Source organism: Berghia stephanieae, chromosome 4 (assembly GCF_034508935.2).
Source record: "Berghia stephanieae isolate SIO BIC M18660-M18661 chromosome 4, UCSD_Bste_1.3, whole genome shotgun sequence".
In the NCBI taxonomy this organism is placed as follows: Eukaryota; Metazoa; Mollusca; class Gastropoda; order Nudibranchia; family Aeolidiidae; genus Berghia; species Berghia stephanieae.
Genome location: NC_088363.1, coordinates 33,860,333 through 33,884,931, shown reverse-complemented (window position 1 = coordinate 33,884,931; position 24,599 = coordinate 33,860,333). Strand labels below are relative to the sequence as shown.

The 24,599-nt window shown below is 36.1% G+C and overlaps 1 protein-coding gene across 4 annotated transcripts in view; it reads right to left on the bottom strand.

Moving 5' to 3' along the window:
- Positions 1–500: 500 nt before the first annotated feature.
- Positions 501–24,599, bottom strand: part of LOC144970453 (uncharacterized) — a 42,632-nt gene continuing 18,533 nt past the window's right edge. For 2 of the 4 annotated variants that reach the window (XM_078910114.1, XM_078910115.1), the window contains exons 4-7: positions 8,905–9,162; positions 6,940–7,159; positions 2,460–3,361; positions 501–2,304 (exon numbers count right to left, since the gene is read on the bottom strand). In XM_078910114.1, the coding sequence (XP_078766240.1) occupies positions 2,011–2,304; positions 2,460–3,361; positions 6,940–7,159; positions 8,905–9,066 (1,578 nt within the window). In that variant the 5' untranslated portion in view covers positions 9,067–9,162 and the 3' untranslated portion in view covers positions 501–2,010. Of the gene's footprint in view, positions 2,305–2,459; positions 3,362–5,138; positions 5,225–6,939; positions 7,160–8,904; positions 9,163–13,557; positions 13,763–24,599 lie in introns of those variants that run through there. The other 2 variants (XM_078910116.1, XM_078910117.1) reach the window with 2 other exon arrangements.

The window sequence follows — 24,599 nt, the reverse complement described above, 5'->3', positions numbered from 1 at the left end:
TCATAATTATATGTCGATTGCATCAATCTGATATTACGTAGGAATGAACTTGATGAAGAAAAATGAGAATACAGACAATATGTTTAGAATCATTTAATTTGTACTTGAATAATAAGTTATCACAGAATTAGGCACGTAGGCAAGTCGGAAAATTATTTAGCTATTCAAAACACGCAAGCAGAATTCTCAAATTACATTCTGCTCTTGCAACAGCATAACTACATCAGGTATAAAGTAATGGGAAAAAAATGAATAAAGCAGCCTCGAAAAAGACCAAAATATAACGAACATAAAACGTTTCAGGATTTAAACTCTTCTGCCCCCAATAACAAAGTAATAAAAACATGAATAATACATCACTTAAAATCAGACAGGCGGCAGAGAAGTGCATATTTAGTTCATCCTTTTAACCCTCCCTCCCAAAATACCCCCCCCCCCCCCCCCTAAAAGAAACAGAAAACAACAAAAAAGACGACACCCCCCCCCCCCTCCCAAAAAAAAACCAAAAAAACAACAACAATAAAAGCAAACAAACAATGACCTTTTTTGTCGACCTTAACTTCTTGGTATCTGGGATAATGACCTATGACCTTTTAGCGCAAGTCACCTTATTGAACAAAACATGAATATGACGGCTTCAAAATTGACTAAGATAGTTAACAATGAATGTTAAAAGGGCTCAAAGCCATATTCAACAAACAACGCAAACAACATGTAAATTAAAACAAAACTCTTTGTGGATTTGACGCGACGTGTAACCATTTAAATGTTTTCGTTGTTGACTGAGAAATGGTCTTGAACCAGAAAAGTTTTGTGTAAAACTTTTTTGTTTCTGTTTATAGTTGTTGTTTTCATTTTTAAAAATTCAATACTTTTAGCACGATTCTGGCCGGCAAGTAATAACTTCAATAAAACCAGAATTTTCAATGTAATATGTATTCAATATATTTCGTTTTATATGTTACAACGACCTGTTATGCACGCTGCCTATAACAATAGAAATGCCTTCAACTTCTTTTCAGATCAAATTAAAAAACGATTTTAAAAAATATCTGTTTACATAAAAAATCTCATAGAAACATTATTAAAACTATGATTGTTTACATATATCTCATCAAAGATATGATTATAACTGTTTACGTATATCTCATCAAAGACAGGTTTATAACGATTTACATATATATATATATATATATATATCATGCAACAAAGACAGGATTACAACTGTTTACATATAGCTCATCATTATAAGCATGTATCTCATCAAAGACAGGATTATAATTGTTTATAGTATATATCTCGTCAAAGACAGGATTGCAACTGTTTACATCCGTCTGAACAAATACCAGATTACAACTGTTTACATCAATCTCATCAAAGACAGGACTTCAACTTCATAGACTAAACAATTGCATCTTGTTAAATCTCATTAGAGACTAAACTATGTTAAGATAATATCAAAAGCTGATTTTATATTCATTTCAAGTTATAATTACAACTGTTTTAATATTTAGTTTAAATGATAAATTAACATTGTTTGATCTTATCAAAGACAAGATTACAATTGTCAGATCTTATCAAATACAAAGTTACAACTGTCATATCTAATCAAAGAAAACATTACAACTGTCAGATCTTATAAAAGACAAAATTATAACTATCAGAGCTTATCAAAGACATGGTTACAACTGTCAGATCTTATCAAAGATATGGTTACAACTGTCAGATCTTATCAAAGATAAGATTAACACTGTCAAATCTTATCAAAGTTAAGGTTACCATTATCAAAAACAGGATTACATATGTCAAAGTCAAACTTGTCTTATCGAAGACAAGGTTACAACTGTCAGATTATATTATCAAAGACAGGAATATAACTGTCAGATCTGATTTAAAACAAGACCACAACGGTCAGGACTGTCAAAGATACAATTTCAATGTAGAATCTCATCGGAGACAAGGTTAAAACTGTCAGATCTTATCAGAGACAAGATTGCATCTGCTTTCAGTTTATGCCAAAGGCAGGATTATGCTGTATCTCACCAGAATCAAGACTATCTGATCAATACAATTTTTGTTTTTAGATCTCTTGAGAGTCAATACTAAAACCGCCACTATTATCGGATCAAATAGATCATTCGTCCAAAATTCATAGATATAGCTCGCGTCATTTTTGTCAATGTCGTCTGATTTTATTGGCCTGAGTTTGGGTAAAGTAATGGCGCTAATGGTAGGGTCTCCGGTGTGCTTTCTATAAATGTTATCCGGGGTTGAAGGCATCTGGGACGGGAGATCTGGTTTGACCTGTGGAAATGGTATTAATGGGGAGAATGATGTCATGCTATGATGATGATGATGGTGATGATGATGATGATGATGATGATGGTGGTGGTGGTAGTGGTGGTGGTGGTGGTAGTGATTATGGGGGTAATGATGATATTGTATAAAGTATTATTCACCTGTTGTGCAGCGTCCAGCTGCATTTTGCTTGCATAATAATCAAAGTCAGGAACTCCGTGTCCAAAGTTCGACAAATCCTTGATAAATTCTTTCACCTGTACAGAGTGATCTACCTTCTTGGCTTCTTGTAGCCTCATACCATGTACGTCTGGCGGTTTGACCTCATCAAATATACTGGTCATTCTTTTCCTTGGAGTTATTTTGGTTGGACACAATCTGTCCAATAATGATCTTGCCTTTTGATTTTCCGTTTCAGTGTTGTGCGAATTGGAATCAAATTTCATTTTATCTATCAAGGTTTTTAAAGCGGCGATGTTGTTTTCAGTGATAGAATTTACAGGGGAAGATCTAGCATTCTCCTTATCATTGAGAATGACAAAGTTATTTTGTGTCTTCCTTTTTGACGTTTCAACATTTATTGAATTAGTGCTTGTACTTGTAGATTCTGAGTCGATTTCATCGGCGGACACATCGATCTTTGCTTTCTCAACATTTGAGAGTGACTTGCTTGAAATGGCATCGGCGCTTCCAAGTAAACTCTTATCCATATCATGACTCTGTTGCCTGATTGCGTCACTTGTTATGGGTCTCCCTTGGAATCGTGATGTCACAACATCCTTAGTATTCTCTAGGACACTTATGGATACGCCAGGATTGCATTTTGCAGAATGACCAATTTTCAAACCAAGGGAACTGTTTTGGGATTCTCCATATGGATCATTGGGGATTTCGTCTTGTTCTCGGACACGCATAGCTGCGTCCAAAACTCGACCAAGGGTTGAAAGACGTTGGAGGTTGCCTGGTGTGTGATCGATACCTTTTTCTTCTAAAAATGTCTGGATAAGTAATAGTGTTTCTTCATCCGTCACTTCCGTATCTAATTTGGAATTTTTCTGAATATCTGAGGACGAATTTAAAGTAATATATCTAAGATACAAGATGATGTAGACTATACAAAATATTGAATAATAACAAATAAAACACATGTAAACCTTCCCCCTACCTCACCTCTAACATATACTTTGCATAGGGTAGTATCTCAAAGAAAATAACAAAGTTTAATAAATCAACAAAATAATGGCTCGAGAAGAATTTTGAGCTCAATACGCGTTTTATTTTGAAACTGTTCTATTCATATTTCGTTCAATAAGATAAATTTATTTAAATCTTTGATCCACCGTTTAAATCGGGTATTATGCTGACAGATACCAAATTTGCTTTTTATAATGAGAGGACGGGATACATATTTTCTGGTTTCAGAGTGATGGCAACTTATTTTCTAGTCTAAATATATTCTGGTCGTCACTAAAGCTCATCCATCTTCGCTCTTAGATCGCCTAAAATCCCGTAATCTTAGGAATCTGTCGACCTCCTGCTATAGCAATTAAAAATAATTATGCCACCTTATGATTCAACATGTAACCTATTCATTAATAGTCCTCCGAAGGACTGGTTAATATATACTTCCAAGAAGTTTGGAACCGGAGAGTAGAATGTGTGACGTCACGACTTCTCTGCCCTATTACACCAATTTTGCTCAAGAAAGATAATTTTGACCTCTTTGTGATATGGAATTTTTTAGCCACATAATATTGGACAACAGGTCATAACAATGTTTTATTGAATGAATACATATGCTGCTAAATTCAGTCCCTTGATTGGGGGCAAAATAATAATTACAAGGACGGAAACAAACGGGACTGTCAGCTAAGCGTTCGCATGAGTTGATGTTATTTGTGAATTGAGCTTTTTTCTTTTCTTTTTTTTAAAAGAGATTTTACGTTGACATCGATATATATATCGTGCTCAAAGCGCTTTACAAAGTGTCCCCGATTATCATCAATACGTACGTAATATGTAGAACAGACATGATGCCTGTTAGGCGATATTACATTTTTTTTTTTTTTAGACAGACACAACGCTGTTAACGTTCAGGCACTCATTTTGCACCGGTGAACGGTGAGAGAATGTAAATAAAGAGCCTTTTCCACGGAATCAACTATATGCTGAGCAAGGCTTGAATCCAGGACTTTCCGATCCGAAAGTGGGTGTCATACCACAAGACCACTTCGCCGTTTTGTACACTGGTAGAAACCTTACAAGACCTTGAGAGATGTTGTTTCGCATAAATTGTCCTGATAATAGTATTCACTCTGTTTGACTCAACGAAGGGTGACAATAGTTGGGAAACACTTTACCCTAATTGATTATGATTTTATCATTCTTCAGAGCAATAAGGTCGACGAAGTCAGGCGTAATGCCGGTCTCCTCATTGTTAAACTGACTGTTACAGCTGCTTGCTATCCTTTGGATAGGACGCCAGTCTATTATGAAGTATTTTCCCACTGATCTAACAGATCCAGCTATTTAATCATTACGTGTAGGGCAGAGGGGCAAGAAAAAAATTCTACTTAAAAATTCCGTTATGTTCATTTGGTTGTAATGCGAGTGCTTAATCAACTGAACTATCGAGACACATGTTGGTTAAAAGGTTGGTAAAAAAATGAAAGAAGGAAAAGGTATAGTGTTTATGACTTGTTCTGACTGAACGGGCCGCTCGACCAAACACTCAGCATTTATTTTTTTTTTGACAAGGGAAGTAATCGTCATTTTAAAACCATTGAATCGTTTCTACTTTGGTTATTCGCCCATAGAATTAAACGAATGAGAATACGTACGAAGCCTAAAAAGTGTCCACCAATGAAAGCATTCAGCGCCATTTTGTTGTTGGCTGAGAATGTAGTCATTACCATTCATTCGGTCTCTATGTCAACATAACGACACAAGAAAAACAACAAACAATATCAAAATCCACAATAAAATGTTTCAGAACTGTTGCGTATATTTATGGCACAATGAAGCTGTCAAAAATGAAGTTAGAGAATGTGTGTAATCATGTATTATAATAACCTGTAATGTGTTTTCCAACCACCACATCATCTACTACTAAAACCACCACCACAATATCATCACTAACACTATTACTACAACCACCAGCCCCACATCATTATCACTACCACTACTACTACACCACCACCAGCACATCATCATCACTACCACTACTACTACAATCACCACAACCACATCGTCATCACTACCACTACTACTGCAACCACCACCACCATATCATCATTACCACTACTACCACAACCACCACCACCACTACTACTACAACCACCACCACATCATCACTACCTCAACTACTAACTACAACCACCACCACAATAGCATCACTACCACTACTACCACAACCACCAGCACCACATCATTATCACTACCACTACTGCACCACCAGCAGCACATAATCATCACTACCACTACTGCTACAACCACCACAACCACATCATCATCACGACCACTACAACCACCACCATATCATTACCATTACCACTACTACTACAACTACCACCATATCATTACCATTACCACTACTACTACAACCACCACAACCACATCGTCATCACTACCACTACTACTGCAACCACCACTACCACCATATCATCACCATTACAACTACTACTACAACCACCACAACCACATCATCATCACTACCACTACTACTACAACCACCACCACATCATCATCACTATCACTACTACTACAACTACAACCACCACCACATTATCATCACTACCACTACTACTACTGCAACCACCACCACCATATCATCATCTTTGAAATATTTTTTTTTAAATTGAGCTTTATATAGTGCAATATCTACTAAATGTGCTCAAAGCGCTTTACAAGGGGTCCCTGGTCAACATTTAACATGTAGGACGGGACATGACGCCTGTTAGGCGATATTACAATTTTTCGGACAAAGACAACTCTGTTAACGGCCAGGTACTCATTTTACACCTGAGTATGGTGAGAGAATGTGAGTAAAGAGCCTTTTCCAAGGACTCAACTATGCGCCGAGCGCGAGGCTCGAACCCAGGGTTTTGGAGCTTTACTTCATTTGAAATAAGGAAACTTCGGAATTGTATTTGGCATTGTGTTTATATATCATAATATAATTCTAATCAGTTATCTATTTAGAACTAGATACTATACAATATGTATGCCAAATACCACCCCAATTCCCTTTCTTGTGTGCGGGAATTCCTCTTTCGGCATTGAAATTGAGTGTGAGAGAGTCATCACTACACACATAAACAACAGAAACAATTTAAAAACAAGACTATGACACGCAACCACTCACACACGAGGCTATACTATTTATCCTTTTCTCTATATAGAATAGGACAAGACAAACAATAGCTTGACTCTCGCTACACTTCGCATTGATGTTTGTCGTCTCACGAGTTCAACTCTCGGTCGACCTGTCAATATTCCTTTGAAGTTACTCAAACTCTGTTTTTCCAGAGTCCGATAGTTAACTGCTTAATTTTTACAATCTTAAACAATCTGACAACTCTCTTAGCTCTGTTGAGATGTCCCTTAAAAACAAAAATCAATACATGACCTCTATATCCTCACCTGGCAACTGTCTTCCGGGATCAGTATGGTCAACAACAAAGGGATTTTTCTTCAACTTCTTCAGAAATTCGGCGTCTTCACCGTTCAGGATATGGCTCTCACAATGAAGCCGACGGGCGTCTTTGCCTCGGAGCTGTTGGATCAGTGCTTTGTCATTCATCACCCGTGCCTGGGCCATTTTTGTTCGTGACAACATGTGCTGGAATCGTCTGAACATCACCTGATTGGTGATGCAAAATTAATAGTGAGAATACAACAATGACATAATCTGCTGGTACTACTACTACTTCTACTACTACTACTACTACTACTACTACTACTACTACTACTACCACCACCACCACCACCACCACTACTACTATACTACCACTACTACTACATACACTACTACTACTTACTACTTACGATCACTACTGACTACATACTACTACTACTACTACTACTACTACTACTACTACTACTACCACAACATCTGATTCCAATACTCCAACTGGTTGAAGAAATATCGTCAAAATCACCTTTTTTGTTCTTAAGTTTTATCTAAAAAATAAAATTAAAAATTAAAAACAATAGAACAAACAAAACAAAAAATTGAAAGAGATAATACACACCTCAGACGCTGATATATTTACTGGGTAATGTAAATGTTGCTGCTCGAAGCTCGAAGAAATAAATAACAATGTGAAATTGAATGTAAGCTTCAATGTAATATACGAAAACAGGTAAAATGGACGTTTCGGGTTTTCCCTTTATCAACAAAACAGGATGAATGAAGCACTACAGACGAATGAGATAATGTGGTAGTGACGTTGAAAATCCGAAACGTCCATTTTATTTGTTTCGTATATTAAAATGAAGCTTACATTCAATTTCACATTGTGATATATTTACAAAAACATATTGTAATGCTGTAAAGCTTGTTTTGCTCAACAAACGTATGTATCTAGCTATAACATGCAACAACTGATATTAAATTTGAGTTTTAAAATTCATTTTCTTTGGTGGGTCGGTATGACATTTGTGATCCATCGTTTCAAAACAGTATTATGTCTGGATGAATCGAACCTTGAGATTTGAGCTTTATATATATATAAAGATATATTGTAAGATTACAATGGATTACGCCGACTGAAGAAGTGTAAAAAACACAGAAACGAGTCGTCTCGGCCAAAAAAATGTGAGTGAAAATTTGCATTATATATTAGCTCTAACCACCATTATCGAGCACTTTCGTACCTACAAGTACCCACCAACACTCATAAATATATATATATATAGAATGCAAAATGTCATTCACATTTTTTGTGGCCGAGACGATTCGTTTCTGTGTCTTACACGTCTTCAGTCGGCGTAATCCATAGTAATGTCCGTAGAAAAGTTCTTACTCCCAACTAAAGTTGTTTCGTTGTGTAGTGGTGATTAGTGTTGATGTGTATTGGCATTGTTGTGATGTGCTCTCATTGGTTATATTATGAGTGTGTGTGTGTTGTGTGTATGCGTGTAGGTGTGTTGTGTGTGGTGTGTACATGTGTGTGTGATAGTGTTGTGGAATGTGGTTGTGTGGGGAGGCGGGGGGGGGGGGGGGGGGGGGGGGGGGGGGGGTGGTAATGGGGTCGGGGGGGGGGGGGGGAGGGTTATTTGGCCTTTTGCGTTTTGAGCTTGAATTTGTTAGAGTGTCTGCACATTGTCATTAGTTCTGATCTTTTGTTTAAGGTGCTATTCTTTCTGTAGTTGTGTAATATATATATAATAGAAAAATAATTCCAACAGAGACAACCCTGCTAATGGCCAGATACTCATTGTGCACCTGAGAACGGTAAGAGGATGTGAGTAAAGAGCCTTTTTCAAGGACTCAACTATGGGCCGAGTGAGGCTCAAACCCAGGAGTGTCATACCACTAGATCATGTCGCTGTGCCACAACACAATACCCCATTTGACGCGATGGGTCACGTTTTAGGACAAACCTTTTGGTCCACAGTAATCCGATTGACCAAGCCACGTTCAGTCTTGTTGATGGTGGCCAGATTTTTTCGGAGGAAAATCGTCTCCTTCCAGTTGGCGTAGTGGACAGCAGGTGACCGCTCTGAATCATTGGTAGGGCGAATAGGTTGTTTGTGCTTCTTCATTTTCCTTCTCAATTTCGATTAGTCTCTCCTTTTTGGATTTTTTTTGTGGCTGTGTGAATCACCTTATTGACGTTTAGCTCCTCGTATCAATGACAACTATGGAAAAATATTATGACAAAAAAAAAAAAAAAAATTAAAAGCGTTTTACAAAGGGTCCCTGACCAACAGCAACACGTAACATAAAAAAACGAGACATGCCGCCTGTTCGGCGATAATACAATTTTTTTTTCCGACAGATAAAACACTGTTAATGACCAGGTATTTTATCCCTAGCGAAATCGCCTATGCAGATGATGTCGATTTTATTGGATCAACACCAGCAAATATAGACATCATACAAAATACCCTCATGAAATATAACCTCCAAGTCAATGCCAATAAAACCGAATTTACGAACAATATCGAGGAACAAAGAGGAATGGAAAAGAACAAAGAAAGTCGGCTCACTTATTGGAGACACCGAGGATGTACAAAGAAGAAAACAGCTATCAAACGCCGCACTCAGTAAACTCACCAATGTATGGATTAGAGGTGACAAAATAAAGAGAAAAACCAAACTGAAACTGTACCGTGCTCTTGTAAAACCGGTACTTCTGTATAACTGCGGCACTTGGGCGTTGACAAAATCCGAAGAAGAACATCTGGATGCCTTCCATCGCACACAGCTAAGAAGGGTACTGGACATCAAATACCCAAAAAAGATCTCAAATGAATCACTCTATAAGATCACAAAAGAAAGACCAATCTCCCTTGACATTTTACAACAACGATGGCAATTTTCGGTCACATACTACGCAGGGACAAAAACATACCAGCTAACCAAGCCATGTCGGGATACTTCCAAAAACACGGGAACCTTTTCAGAGGAAAACCGATCATAACACTCCCTGTGATCCTAAACAAAAACCTCACAACACTTGGACAAAGCATTAGTCTCATAACGGCAGGGGACCTTGAAAATCTGAGAACCCTAGCAGAGGACCGGCAATATTGGAGACACCTCACACAGGAAATACTGGAAACAGCCAAGGCGACCCGATCTTTCGGTCGAGACGCGAAAGGCATCTAAGTCAGTCAATGACCAGGTACTCATTTTACACCTGATTACGGTGAGAGAATGTGAGTAAAGAGTCTTTTCCAAGGACTCATTTATGCGCCGAGCAAGGCTCGAACCCAGGACCTTCCGATCCGAAAACGAGTGTCATACCACAAGACCACATAGCTGCACAAGTGATGGACAAAGTCAAAGGGATGCATAATTGTATCGGAATAGGACAAACTATTTTTTACATTCATTTTAGCCAGAACGTTTCTATTTGAATAATTGATCAATTATAATGACCTTCATCTTGTCAACACGTCTTAAACTAAAGATTTTAAAAGATGTCTTAGGTTTGAACAGTCTAATTGATTGATCTAGAAGAAGAATTTAATTGCCAAATAACAAACAAACAAAACAACACTAGAACAAACAAAAAAAAAAAAAAAAACAAATATAAAAAAAAGTATGATATAAGTACTGGTCTTCTTCTTCTTCTTCTTCTTCTTCTTCTTCTTCTTCTTCTTCTCTCTTCTTCTTCTTCTTCTTCTTCTTCTTTCTCTTCTTCTCTCTTCTCTCTCTTCTTCTCTCTTCTCTCTTCTTCTCTCTTCTTCTCTCTTCTTCTCTCTTCTCTCTTCTTCTTCTTCTCTTCTCTTCTTCTTCTTCTTCTTCTTCTTCTTCTTCTTCTTCTTCTTCCTTCTTTTCTTCTTCTTCTTCTCTTCTTCTCTTCTTCTTCTTCTTCTTCTTCTTCTTCTTCTTCTTCTTCTTCTTCTTCTTCTTCTTCTTCTTCTTCTTCTTCTTTCTCTTCTCTTCTTCTTCTTTCTTCTTCTTCTTCTTCTTCTTCTTCTTCTTCTCTTCTTCTCTTCTTCTTCTTCTTCTTTCTTCTTCTTCTTCTTCTTCTTCTTCTTCTTCTTCTTCTTCTTCTCTTCTTCTTCTTCTTCTTCTTCTTCTTCTTCTCTTCTTCTTCTTCTTCTTCTCTTCTTTTTTCTTCTTCTTTCTTCTTCTTCTTCTTTCTTCTTCTTCTTCTTCTTCTTCTTCTTCTTCTTTCTTCTTCTTCTTCTTCTTCTTCTTCTTCTTCTTCTTCTTCTTCTTCTTCTTCTTCTTCTCTTCTTCTTCTTCTTCTTCTTCTTCTTCTTCTTCTTCTTTCTTCTTCTTCTCTTCTTCTTCTTCTTCTTCTTTCTCTTCTTCTTCTTCTTCTTCTTCTTCTTCTTCTTCTTCTTCTTCTTCTTTCTTCTTCTTCTTCTTCTTCTTTCTCTTCTTCTTCTCTTCTTCTTCTCTTTCTTCTTCTTCTTCTTCTTTCTTCTTTCTTCTTCTTCTTCTTCTTCTTCTTCTTCTTCTTCTTCTTCTTCTTCTTCTTCTTCTTCTTCTTCTTCTCTTCTTCTTCTTCTTCTTCTTCTCTTCTTCTTCTTCTTCTTCTTCTTCTTCTTCTTCTTCTTTCTTCTTCTTCTTCTTCTTCTTCTTCTTTTCTTCTTCTTTTCTTCTTCTTCTTCTTCTTCTTCTTCTTCTCTTCTTCTTCTTCTTCTTCTCTTCTTCTTCTTCTTCTTCTTCTTTCTTCTTTCTTCTTCTTCTTTCTTCTTCTTCTCTTCTTCTTCTTCTTTCTTCTTCTTCTTCTTCTTCTTCTCTTCCTTCTTCTTCTTCTTCTTTTCTTCTTTCTCTCTTCTTTCTTCTTCTTCTCTTCTTCTTCTTCTTCTTTTCTTCTTCTTCTTCTTCTTCCTTCTTCTTCTTCTTCCCTTTCTTCTTCTTCTTCTTCTTCATACTTCCTGCGATGTTTTGGTGTCGAGATTATTATGGTGGTTTGAAGTTGCAGAGGTGTTTTATTTCTGTGTCGGCATGCGGGTGTACATTCATTTCTGTTCAGTGTGGCCATATATGGTGGAGAAATGATGTAAAATTTCTCTTCTAAGCACAGATTGCATAATTTGGAAGATGTTGAGTACATCAACCAAACATGGTCAAAATGAACAAAAGAAATGAACTTACATCCGCATGCAGACACAGCAATTAACACTTTCTCTGCAACTTCAAACCACCATAATGACATAGACACCAAAACATCACAGGAAGTTTGAAACAACACACAATCATAAACATGAATAACGAGTAAGATGGATGTATATATATATATATATATATATATATATATATATATATATATATATATATATATATATATATATATATATATTTATATATATATATATATATATATATATATATATATATATATATATATATATATATATATATATACATCCATCTTATGGATGGGAGCATCACCCTTGAATCATATACCTATGATGTTCGCATGGGTATACGATCCGATAGTGACAAGATATGAAGTGAATAGAAAAGTGCCAGAAGACAATAGAGAATAAAAATTTTTCGCGGCGGTGGTGGGGTTTGAACCTGCGACCTTATTGGTACGACAACTCCGCCTGGCAGGTGAGAGCGTGGCTCTACCGTGTGAGCTATCCACGAACACAAAAATATTCGTTTCAAACTCAAAGTCATTACTAGATCCCTCTCTCACCCACTACTTGAGACCGCCGATTCGTTCGTACACCACCATCGCGAATAATTTTGACCAGCAGTTAAGCTTAATAGCCAATATTCTCAACACAAACATATAACATAGAAACGATTGAGACATTGAGTATGCTCCGGTGTATGGGGTGAATTTTTAATTCAGAAAAGTGAGTGGAGCAGGCACTTATGTTGGTAACAACAAGATATGAAGTGAATAGAAAAGTGCCAGAAGACAATAGAGAATAAAAATTTATCCGATAGTGATGTCGTTTCTTCTTCTCTTTACTAGCCTATCCTGCTTCTTTGGTTTGTGATTGTATTTTTGACAGGGGATATTTTTTTTCTGTAAATCCTCTGCCTGTTTGTTCTCGGTTATTTATAATTTAGCTTATGATATCTTTAGGTTATGATTTTGATTTACATTTGTACTATTTTTGTTAGATTGCTTGTTTTTTTGTTTCAGCGGTCTCTCATATAACCTCAATTGTGTTGGAAGAGACCTAAAGCAACAAACAAACAAACAAACAAATACATCCATCTTAATCGTTATTCATGTATATATATATATATATATATATATATATATATATATATATATATATATATATATATATATATATAGACACAAAGAAACACAAAGGAATGGAAAGGGAAAAAATACATTAAAAAATAAACAAACCAAATACAAAAATATTCATTTAAAAAGTTTTTTTAAACAAAAAAAAACACACAAAAAAAAGAACAAACAAAAATCAAGAAAAAAATACAAACAACAACAAAATAATTTTTTTAAAACAAAAATACCAAAATAAAAATAAAGTAAAGAAAAAAAACAAGATAAAAAAAAAACAAAAAACAAAACAAACAAAAATAACAAACAAAGAAAAATACAAAAGGTTTGATCCCTCACAAGACCACTGCCCTACCTCTCGTAGAATTAAACACTCGTTGATTTGCCTCTGCCATACTAATCTTGCCGCTCCATAGATTTGATATGGAGACTTAGCCTAAGAATAACCAATCACTGCTCTAGCATACCATGACAGCACAACATATTCACTGACCAAACCCAACAAAGCTTGACTTTTCATAGGAGACTAAAAACACTGTGTCACTGAGTCACCAACGTCCATAATAAAGGTTTTAACTAAAGAGTAGCAAGCAATTGTTGCTGTCCGTTGAACGCTACAGAAACCGGGAACGACGCCGGTTCCATGGGTATTATGGCTCGGAAGGCCAACTAAAAGAAATGGAACCCATCGGGTTCGGGGGGAGGTTCCTAAGCGTGACTACGCGTGAAAGAAAACAAAATTGATAAGCGATTACTTATCGGTCTAGCGATTAATTTCTCCGTCTAGTTTGTAGAGGAATGAAAGAGGAATAATGAGGGAATAAAAGGCCCAAGTCAAGGTAAGAGAGACGGACGATAAAGAAGACTTGAAACCGAGGTCCACATACTTTCAGATCTGATAACCGAGCGCAATTATGATCTTAATTTAACATTGTTGTAATGGACAATATTTTGCGTTGGTTTGAGAGTATTTCCATTACAACAATGATACCTTAACAATTTGGGTTACCAGACCTGCAATAAGTACACGTCGCTTAAACCATTGGATGAGTTGAAAATGGGGGAAGGTCTACTCTGCTGTACATAATTGACAAAACGCCTTAATGATTTGTTTGGCAAACTTCTACTCTATATTATATATCGATAAATTTAACGGCTCTCAACCTGTAAAATAAAATTCTTTTTTTTTTTTTTTTGGTGTTCATTTCGGCCAGACAACTATTAGGCTACTGCGTAATATTCGTAGATGAAAATGACACTCATGTTGTCAAATAGAATGGCTTTATTTTTGGCCAGAATAATTCTACTACATATCCGTAGATCAAAATGACTCTCAAATTGTCAAATAAAATTCCTTTTAAAGTTTGGCCAAAAAACATTGGCTCCATTTATGTTTTTGTTTTTGTTTTTAAGGGTTTTACGGCGCTTGCAACACATTTAGGTTATATCAGCGCCAGTAAAAAGGAAGAAAATGAGATAGTAAAAAGTTCTAGAATTACAATTAAAGCACCCAAGAGAAAGTAAGACAAAGGGGAACTGGGAACAAATAGGGATCAGATGTAGATTCCAAGAGCATACCACCAATGTACTTAGTTCACCTATAAGTCTTATCCGGACACAAGCACAAAATCCAACAAAGAGGAACACACTCAAATGCTTACATTATAAGTTCAAAACAACAAATATAATAATACATAACAGAGAGATGATTAACAAGGAAAAGAATATCATCTCCCAAAACAATAACTATGCATTTGACTGTTTCCCTCTAAGCCAGGACTCCGGCCAGGGCCAGGACAAAAGCAAGTAATCTCATTCCAAGACAAAGACAGAAAGCATGTTGGAAAACAGATATAAGGGGATAGAAGACACAGCAAGCTCCTCCCTGTCCACTATGGGAGGTCAGGAACCCTACCCAGGCTTCATTTATATCAAAAGGTTAAAAATTGATCGCAACTTCTAAAATAAAATGACTTAAAAATTATTTTTGGACAGAACAAAATTTACTTCATCTCCATAGATTAAAGTGACTGTCAACCTGCCAAATGCTTTTTTTCTTATTTTGGTCAATAAAACGTTTACTTTATATCTTCGTATACTTCTTCTAAAAATGATTTCCAACTTGTAAAATAAATGCGTTTGCAAATTTTTTTTCCAATTAACTTCGTTCATTATGTTATCTATTTATATCAAAATGACTCCAATTTGTCAAATGCCCCTTTTTCCTTTTGGCAACAACAAAAAAACAACTTCGTTCAATATATCCATAGGTTAAAATGACTCCCAACTTGTAAAAAGAGTGCATTTTTTTTCATTTGGATCCGAAAACTTTTACCTCATGATAGATTAAAATGAAACATGCCTTATTTTGTCATTAGGCTTAAAACGTTTTGATAAGTTGAGCATGAGCGGCTATGCGGTCTAGTGGTATGACACTCGCTTTCGGATAGAAAGGTCCTGACTTCGAGCCTTGCTCGGCGCATAATTGAGTTCTTGGAAAAGGCTCTTTACTCACATTCGCTCACCGTACTCATGTGTAAAATGAGTGCCTGGCCGTTACAAGCGTGGTCTCTGTTGGAAAAAAATTGTAATATCGCCTGACAGGCGTCATGTCTCGTTCTACATGTTACGTGTTGCTGTTGGTCAGTGACCCCTTGTACACATTAAGTGGATATAGCGATATATAAAAGCTCAAAAAGCTCAAGGGTTACTATAATCTATCGGTCAGTGCAGTAAAGTTTTTGTAGTCAAACTGGATGAAAAGTGTTTTGAAAGTGTTTGGTGATTAAAACTGCACTGATTCCGTCCTTAACCAGTCAACTGCCGTACTCTGGAAAGTCACGAATTTAAAATTTGGCCAAAAAACTCGTCTGTCAAATATCGATCGATTTAAATGTCCCGCATCTTGGCAAACCCCTCAATCCTGGGACTTCGCGAATTCTTTAATTAAGTCCCAGGTTTAAGAGTTTTTGCCAAGACGAGGGTCATTTATCGGATTGATAATTGAAGGATGTGTTTTCTGACCAAATCTATAAATACCTGTCTCTCCAGAGTACGGCAGTTAACTGGTTAACAGTGACTGAATCTGAGATAAGTCTGAGCTGAGTTCTAAAATTGGAATGGATAAAGAAACCGAATTAAAGGCAAATCCTATAGATCATTACTCAGGAGTTGACATCACGCTAAAATTAAACAATCGTAGAACGCCAAAATAAAATCCTAGGAATGTCAAATAGAGTTTTGTTATGTTATTGAATTTTTAAAATAGAGCATTTACATAGCGCATTATCCACTAAACATGCTCAAAACGCTTTAAACAGGGTCCATAGCCAGCAGCAACAATTGACATGTAGGATGAGACATGACGCCTTTTAGGCAATATTACAATTCTTTCCAATAGAGACAACACTGTTAATGGCCAGGTTCCGATTTTACATCTGAGTAAGGTGGAAGAATGTGAGTAAAGAGCCTTTACCAAGGACTCAAATATGCGCCACTCAGAGCGAGACTCAAACCTTTGACCATTCTGGCGCCAGATATTACGGTTTGTGTTATAGAGGGGTTCAAGTAAAATAGCTTTGCCATAAGACAGCAGACAAATGCGGCCAGTAACATTAGAAGGACCCGCATACAGAAGGCCCACAATATTAACATGAGGTGAGCCAAGATAGAGAGAAGGAGAGAAATAGAGACAGATAGAAAGTGACCGGCTTGGTGCGTAGCCATCGTTAACTTATAGCCTGACGCCAAAAACCCACTAAGACCCATATTTTGACGTCATTTTTTGGTTTATGGACCGCTTAGTGAGTTATCTTAAGTAGTCTCAAGGAAACAAATGATCCCATTAGTTGAATACAACTCACGATTTGTTTTCTTTCAAGGTCAAAGACTTGTCTTTTGACGTCATTGTTGGTCAGTGCGTAGCCATCGTTATGTTATAGCCTGACACTGAAATCCAAAAGACTGGCATTTTGAAGTCATTATTTGTTTTTTGCACCGCCTAGTGAGTTGTTCGTAGAGCTCATGGAAACAAGTTATTTCATTGGCTGAACTATTGAATACAACTCACGATTTGTTTTCTTTTGTGGCAAAAGACTGGCATTTTGACGTCATTTTTTGGTCAGTGTCAGGCCATAACTTTACGAAGGCCACGGTCAGTGTCATGTTCACGAAGGCCACGCTTGGTGTGGTACACCTTCCGTATGAGTGTCACATCAAGGAATATGGAGTGGATAAGATGGACATGTTACTAGATTAAACTAAATGAATAACTAAAGGTTTTAAAAACAATTAAACATACAATACCTGGACGACATACTTACAAATATTTAATCATAATGTTACATTTTATAACGACATGAACCGGTCGTCTCCGTATTCACACACATACACACACACACACACACACACACACACACACACACACGTACACACTCTACCAAGACTAAACAGGGACTTATCTAAAATTCACTCAAACCATGGTCCGTGCGTTAATATAAATATAATATAAATGGACAGAGAGATGTCGAAAGATGGATAACAAGTTTAAGAGACAAAGATTCACTCTGATCAATAAAAAAAAAATCGATTCAACTCAAGTTTGACAATGTTCAGCTTTAGATTCATTCCGAAATCTAACCGCATATATATATATATATATATATATATATATATATATATATATATATATATATATATATATATATATATACAACAAGCTCACCAAAGAATAAAAGAACTATCAGGGAAAAGGAAAAGCAAAGCAGCAGGAAGTTGTATCCAAAACAAACAAGGGGAACTGCTATTTGAAGAACAACATATAGAAAGCCGATGGGTAGAATACATAGGCGAACTGTACAATGATCCAAATAGAAATGAACCACCACTGAAATTCAAAGAACCATTAAGCGGACCAAACATCACCAAAAGTGAAATTGAACATGCCATGGAACGAATGAAGGATGGTAAAGCAACAGGCCCTGATGAAATATCTGTAGAGGTATTAAAAAGCCTAGGAGATCTAGCAATTGATGAACTTCACATATTATTCAACAATATATACAATACTGGGAAAATTCCAGAAGATCTCTGTAACTCTATTTTCATAGCAATACCAAAGAAAGCAGGTGCAGTCAGATGCGAAAATTTTAGAACTATAAGTTTAATAAGTCACATCAACAAAATACTGTTGCGTATAATTATCAACAGGCTAAGGAATAAGATTAACCCCGAAATCGCAGAAGAACAATATGGATTCCAACCTGACAGAGGGACAAGGAACGCAATATACCTCCTCCGTGTTTTAAGTGAAAGAGCTATACAGGTTCAGACCCCACTATACCTCTGTTTTGTCGACTACAAAAAAGCTTTTGATAGAGTACGCCACGAAGAAATACTAAAACAACTGCACTCCATTGGCGCTGATGAGAAAGACCTCAGACTCATGCAAACATTATACTACACCCAGCAGGCATCTATCAAAATCGGAAACTCTACAGGAAATTCCATTCCTATTAAGAAAGGAGTCCGTCAAGGGTGTGTTGCCTCACCAGATCTGTTTAATCTATACCAAGAAACAATCATGAGGGGCATAAATAATATGGAGGGAATAAAAGTAGGAGGTCATAACATAAATAATATAAGATACGCAGACGATACGGTACTCATTGCAACATCAGAAATCCAACTTCAAAAGATTGTTGACAAAGTGGTAGTAGATAGTGAAGCCAAGGGAATGGAAGTGAATATCACCAAAACAGAATGCATGGTAATACAGAAAAACCCCGAAAACAACAACACCTGCAATATAACGATTCACGGCGAGCAGCTTACCAACGTAGAAAGTTTTAAATACCTAGGTTCAATAGTGACAACAGATGGAAGATGTAACCGAGACATACGAGCAAGAATAACTCAAGCCAAACAGGCCTTCATGGACCTGGGAAACATTTTGAAAAACAAACAGATGTCGTTCGGGATTAGATTCCGAGTCTTGAAGTGCTACGTGTGGCCAATCTTGTTATACGGATGCGAAAGCTGGACTACAAATGCAGAAACACAAAAGAACATTGAAGCTTTTGAAATGTGGTGCTTGAGAAGGATGCAGAGAATATCGTATACCGCACACAAAACGAACGAAGAAGTGCTAAAACAAACATACCAACAAAGGAAACTAATGCCCTTAATAGTGGATCGACAACTATCCTTTTTCGGACACATAGTAAGGAAAGATAAGAATGAATACCTGGCAAGTTGTGGAAAAATACCTGGTAAACGCGCCCGGGGGAGACAAAGAAAAACACTCATAGACCAACTGAAGGGCTTCACCAACCTAACAATCCAAGAGCTGTTTGAAAAAGCAAGAGACAGGGAGGAATGGAGAGAGATAATTCATGCAGTATCCGAAGCCTGGACCAGGCATGGAACCTAGAAGAAGAAGATTATATAATAGATGTCATGCTTTGAACGTTTAATGTTTTTTTTCTTTTCTTTCTGTTGTTATTTGATTTTTTAAATTGAATAATTTCAAAATACAAATCACCATTGTATTGTCCTTATTGATTTTACCTTTGATCAAAAGGCAAAAGTCGAATTTTGTTACTTCATTTATTTTAAAACAGTTGAGCACACAGATTACCAGCTGATATGTCTAAAAATAAATACGATTGTTCCGATCGTAATAGTTACATTTTGTTCGTTGAACTGATGTATTTTGTGAACCAATTAACTTTCTACCTCTAGTAAAACATGCTTTTAAAAATTTGGCCAGAAACCTCTTCCTTCACATATTCATCGATTTAAAGGACCCATGTGAGGTCCCAGGTTTGAGAGTTTTTGCCAAAAGAATTCATTTAAATCGATCGATATTTGAAGGACCAAGGCCAAATTTTTGAATTCATGGTTTTTTCAGTGTTTTACTGGTTAACACAATGAATATTAAAGGAAAAAAAGATGTCTTATGCAAATTATCAGTAGATGTATACACCATCATATCGTGTCCCTATCATAACATGTTACTATACACATAATGCTACTCACAAGATTAATGCATGGCATGGAACGAAATCCACCAAGACATTCCTGGGGTTGACAAAATAAAATTACTTCTGACCACTATATTATTATACTATAACAGCGCAGTATCCACTAAGCACGCTCTAATCGTTTTATAATGGGTCCCTTGCCAACAGCAACAAGTAGGACGATATATAACGCCGGTTAGGCATTAATACAATTATTTCGGACAGAAACAACGTTGTTAAGAGCCATGTACTCATTGTACACCTGAGTACGGTGAGATAATGTGAGTAGAGAGCTTTTCTAAGGATTGAACTATACGCCGCTCAGAGTAGGAATCGAGCTCTGTGCCTTCCAATCTGAAGACCACCTAGCCAACCATCCAAAACTAATAATGATAGGACCACACAACAATAACAGTGAGATGATTAACAATGGAATAAAATATCTCTTTAAAAGGGTACTATACATTTGACAGTCTCCCTCCCAGCTAAAGATTTCGGACATAACCAGGGAAAAAAACACCAAGCAATCTCAATCCAGAAAAAGGGTTTCATGGCGCTTGCAAAACATTTAGGTTATATCAGCGCCAGTAATAAAAAAAAAAAAAAGGAAAGAAATGGGATAGTGAAAAAATTAAAGTATCCAAGAAATTCCAAAAGCATACCATCAATGTACCTAAAAGTCTCATTCAAATGTTTAAAAGATATTTTCAACACAAAAATGTAACGATCAGTCCATAAATGAAAATCCTTGCATACTTTTGACTATTTCCCTCTCAGCCAAGGATTCCGGAGAGGATCAGGACAGAACCAAGTAAACCCATTCCAAGACAAAGACAAGGACAGAAAGCAACTCATAAAACATATATGTATAGGGGGATAGAAGACACAGCAAGTGACCTGTTCACCATGAGAGAGCAACATGGAAAGGGAAAGAGAGTGACCTCTCTTTCCACCATGGGAGGTCAGAAGACCCCATCCGGGGAAAAATAAAGAAATAGGAAAGATGAGAACGGACGTGGAACACAACAGTCAGCTGGAGAAGCACAATTCTCCTCCCCCCCCCCCCCCCCTTTCCCCATCCTAAAGAATTCAAGAATGAAAAATTGAACACGTGAATCTTTAAATTCAAATCTAAGAAAACAATGTTGAGTTCTCAATTTTAATACAGCATCCATACTCATGTACATCAATAGTATAAAAAAATGGCAACAATAAACGAAGGCAAATTAAAAAGTTGACAAAGGTTCCTCAAGACGACTTTTAAAATGTCAACGCTGGTCTGGAGAAATGTATTAAGATCAAATATAGGATCCCTTTGAATCCATAAAATTTCAATAGAAAGTGGTTTGTAATAAGATTGACATATCAAAATATTGGAAACCAGTACTTAGTTTGATTTCCTCTCTTTTTAATTTTGTCTTCAGAGGTTAGGTGAGAAATACGTATTCAATTTTAGTTGAATAAAAATGTATTTATACCCCAGTGCTTCAGCCAAGAAAATATTCAACTTTAATTCATACAACATGTTTGGTAAAAATTGTTTTTTGTTCATTTATTATTTACGGCATCAAATTTTTATATCTATTAATGTTTTGAGTTGACAAGTCACCGATTTGTGTCATAACATGACCAAAAAAAAAAAAAAAAGAATTAAATACAGATATAATGTTGAAAAGTCATAACATATTCATAGTCGACAACTCAGAGTCCAGTAGCTGCATTTAGCTAGAGCTTCAGATTCAATAATTGTTTTTTGATTTTAAGGGTTTTACGGCGCTTGCAACAGATTCAATAAAGATCCGGATAAGAATCCTCATTTTGCTATTATTTAAAAAGCCATACCTATGTTTATCAAGCCATAAGTGGGTAGCTAAGTCATATTCAAATTGGAAAAAGTACATTGTAATATGATCCACACATAGCAAGCAAACTATTCTCACCAAAATACAGGAAAACCTGCAGAAACGGGAACTTAATTTGGATTCCAAAGGCGATTCACGTTTCAAATTAGGGAATAAATTAAAATTGAGTTCTTTTACTTCAGGAAGTGATGTTGAATTTGATTTAAACTGATTTATGTAATAATCTGTTAATTGAATTTATTCACAAGTGATACAAAATTATGGCGAAAGAAAGATCTTTCTTTTGTTTGCGGGAGTTAAGCTCTAAAAAAATCAATGAGATAACATATTTGTCACAAACACAATTAGACGTCTATAAACACATATTTACATATCACGAATTAAAATTTTATGTAAGAGTAGGCAGTTATCTATAAGTTCTATGTGTAATAACCGTTTAGATAGTGCCAAAAAATATAACAAAAGACAGAAAAAGAAATGTTCGAAATATTGATAGTGGTGATTTCTTAAAAAGATGCCTAACATAATGCCACATCTAACTGCAGTATAATTTTAATTTTCAAAATACAATATATGACAAGCAATATTTGCAATATTCAAAATGTTAATGTCTAAACTAAAGAAGAAGAACAAGACAAGAAGAAAAAGAACAAGAACAAGAAGAACGAAGAAACAAGAAGAACAAGAACAAGAACAAGAACAAGAAGAGAAGAAGGGATTGAGAAGGAGAAGGAGAAGATGAAGAATAAAAATGAAGATGAATAAGAAGAAGAAGAAGAAGAAGAAGAAGAAGAAGAAGAAGAAGAAGAAGAAGAAGAAGAAGAAGAAGAAGAAGAAGAAGAAGAGAAGAAGAAGATGAGAGATGGAGAGGAGAAGGATGGACGAGGAAGAGATGGGAAGAAGAAAAGAAGAAGAAAAAAAAGTAGAAGCATGGAAGAGAAGAGAAGGGGAGAAAATGGGAAAAGGAGAATAAAAAGAAGAAGAATAAGAAGAAGAATGGAGAAGAAGAAGAAAGAAGAAGAAGAAGAAGAAGAAGAAGAAGAAGAAGAAGAAGAAGAAGAAAAGAAGAAGAAAACAACAAGAACAAAAAGAACAAGACAAGGAAGAAAAAAAAGAAGAAAAAAAATAAGAAGATAAGGGAGGGGAGGAGGATAAGGAATGGGAAGAGAGAAGGGAAGAAGTAAAAGAAGAAGAAAAAATGAAGAAGAAGAAAAAGAAGAAGAAGAAGAAGAAGAAGAAGAAGAAGAAGAAGAAGAAGAGAAGAAGAAGAAGAAGAAGAAGAAGAAGAAGAAGAAGAAGAAGAAGAAGAAGAAGAAGAAGAAGAAGAAGAAGAAGAAGAAGAAGAAGAAGAAAAAAAAAGAAGAAAAAAGAAAAGACAAGGAAGAAAAAGAAGAAGAAGAAAAGAAAAGATAAGAAGAAGAAGAGAGAAGAAGGAAAGAAGGAAGAAGAAAGAGGGAAGAATGAAAAGAAGAAAAGAAAGAAGAAGAAGAAGAAGAAGAAGAAGAAGAAGAAGAAGAAGAAGAAGAAGAAGAAGAAGAAGAAAGAAGAAGAGAAGAAGAAAGAAGAAGAAAGAAGAAGAAGAAAGAAGAAGAAGAAAGAAGAAGAAGAAGAAGAAGAAAAGAAGAAGAAGAAGAAGAAGAAGAAGAAGAAGAAAAAGAAGAAAAAGAAAAGAAGAAGAAGAAGAAGGAAGGAGAGAAGTAAGAGAGGAGAAGGAAGAAGAAGAAGAAGAAAGAAGAAGAAGAAGAAAAGAGAGAGAAGAGGAGAGAGAGAGGAGGAGATGGGGAGGAGGAGGGGGACGAGTGGTCATAAATTTATACAACACCAAAAAAGAAAACGTTTAGAAATTTGATAAAGGTGATATCTCTATGTTATAAATTAGGCAATCATCATTATGACATACAAAATGAGGTGAATGGAATATCAAAATCATATTGGTGAACCTTTTCCTCAAAACAGTTTAGGGTAAATTTGGCTGGTATGGAAAAGTGTGAAAGAAAGGAGAGAAAAAGTTTAACATTTTGAAAATGACAAATTCATTTTATCTTTAGCAGAAGTGCACATTACGTTACTACTGCATTTGTAATTTCAGGATATGAACTTTCACTCTTTTCACTTGGTATATAACTTTGGATTCAGTCACATGAAAATGTGTCATCTCCAATTAATCAAACCACAAAAAAATGGTTTCTTCTATAATACATCATAATTTCAAAACGTTGGAAAGGACAAAACTGTATTCCTTTTAGCAGAAGTGTTTATTATTTCACAACTGCATTAATTATTTTTACAACAAGCTTCCTGACAACTGAAGGCATCCGACCAGACCATGCAGCCATATACAGAGTGCATTCATAGAAAGAATGGAACTGCTGCCCAAATGATGCCATTCAGGAACCCAAAGAAGAACTGCCAAGCGGAGTAAATCTCCCAAGAAAGATTGGTTGACACTGAACAGGGCAAGGTCTAAAGTGGGGAAGACCAAAACAACCTTACAAAATTGGGGACTTTCTTCA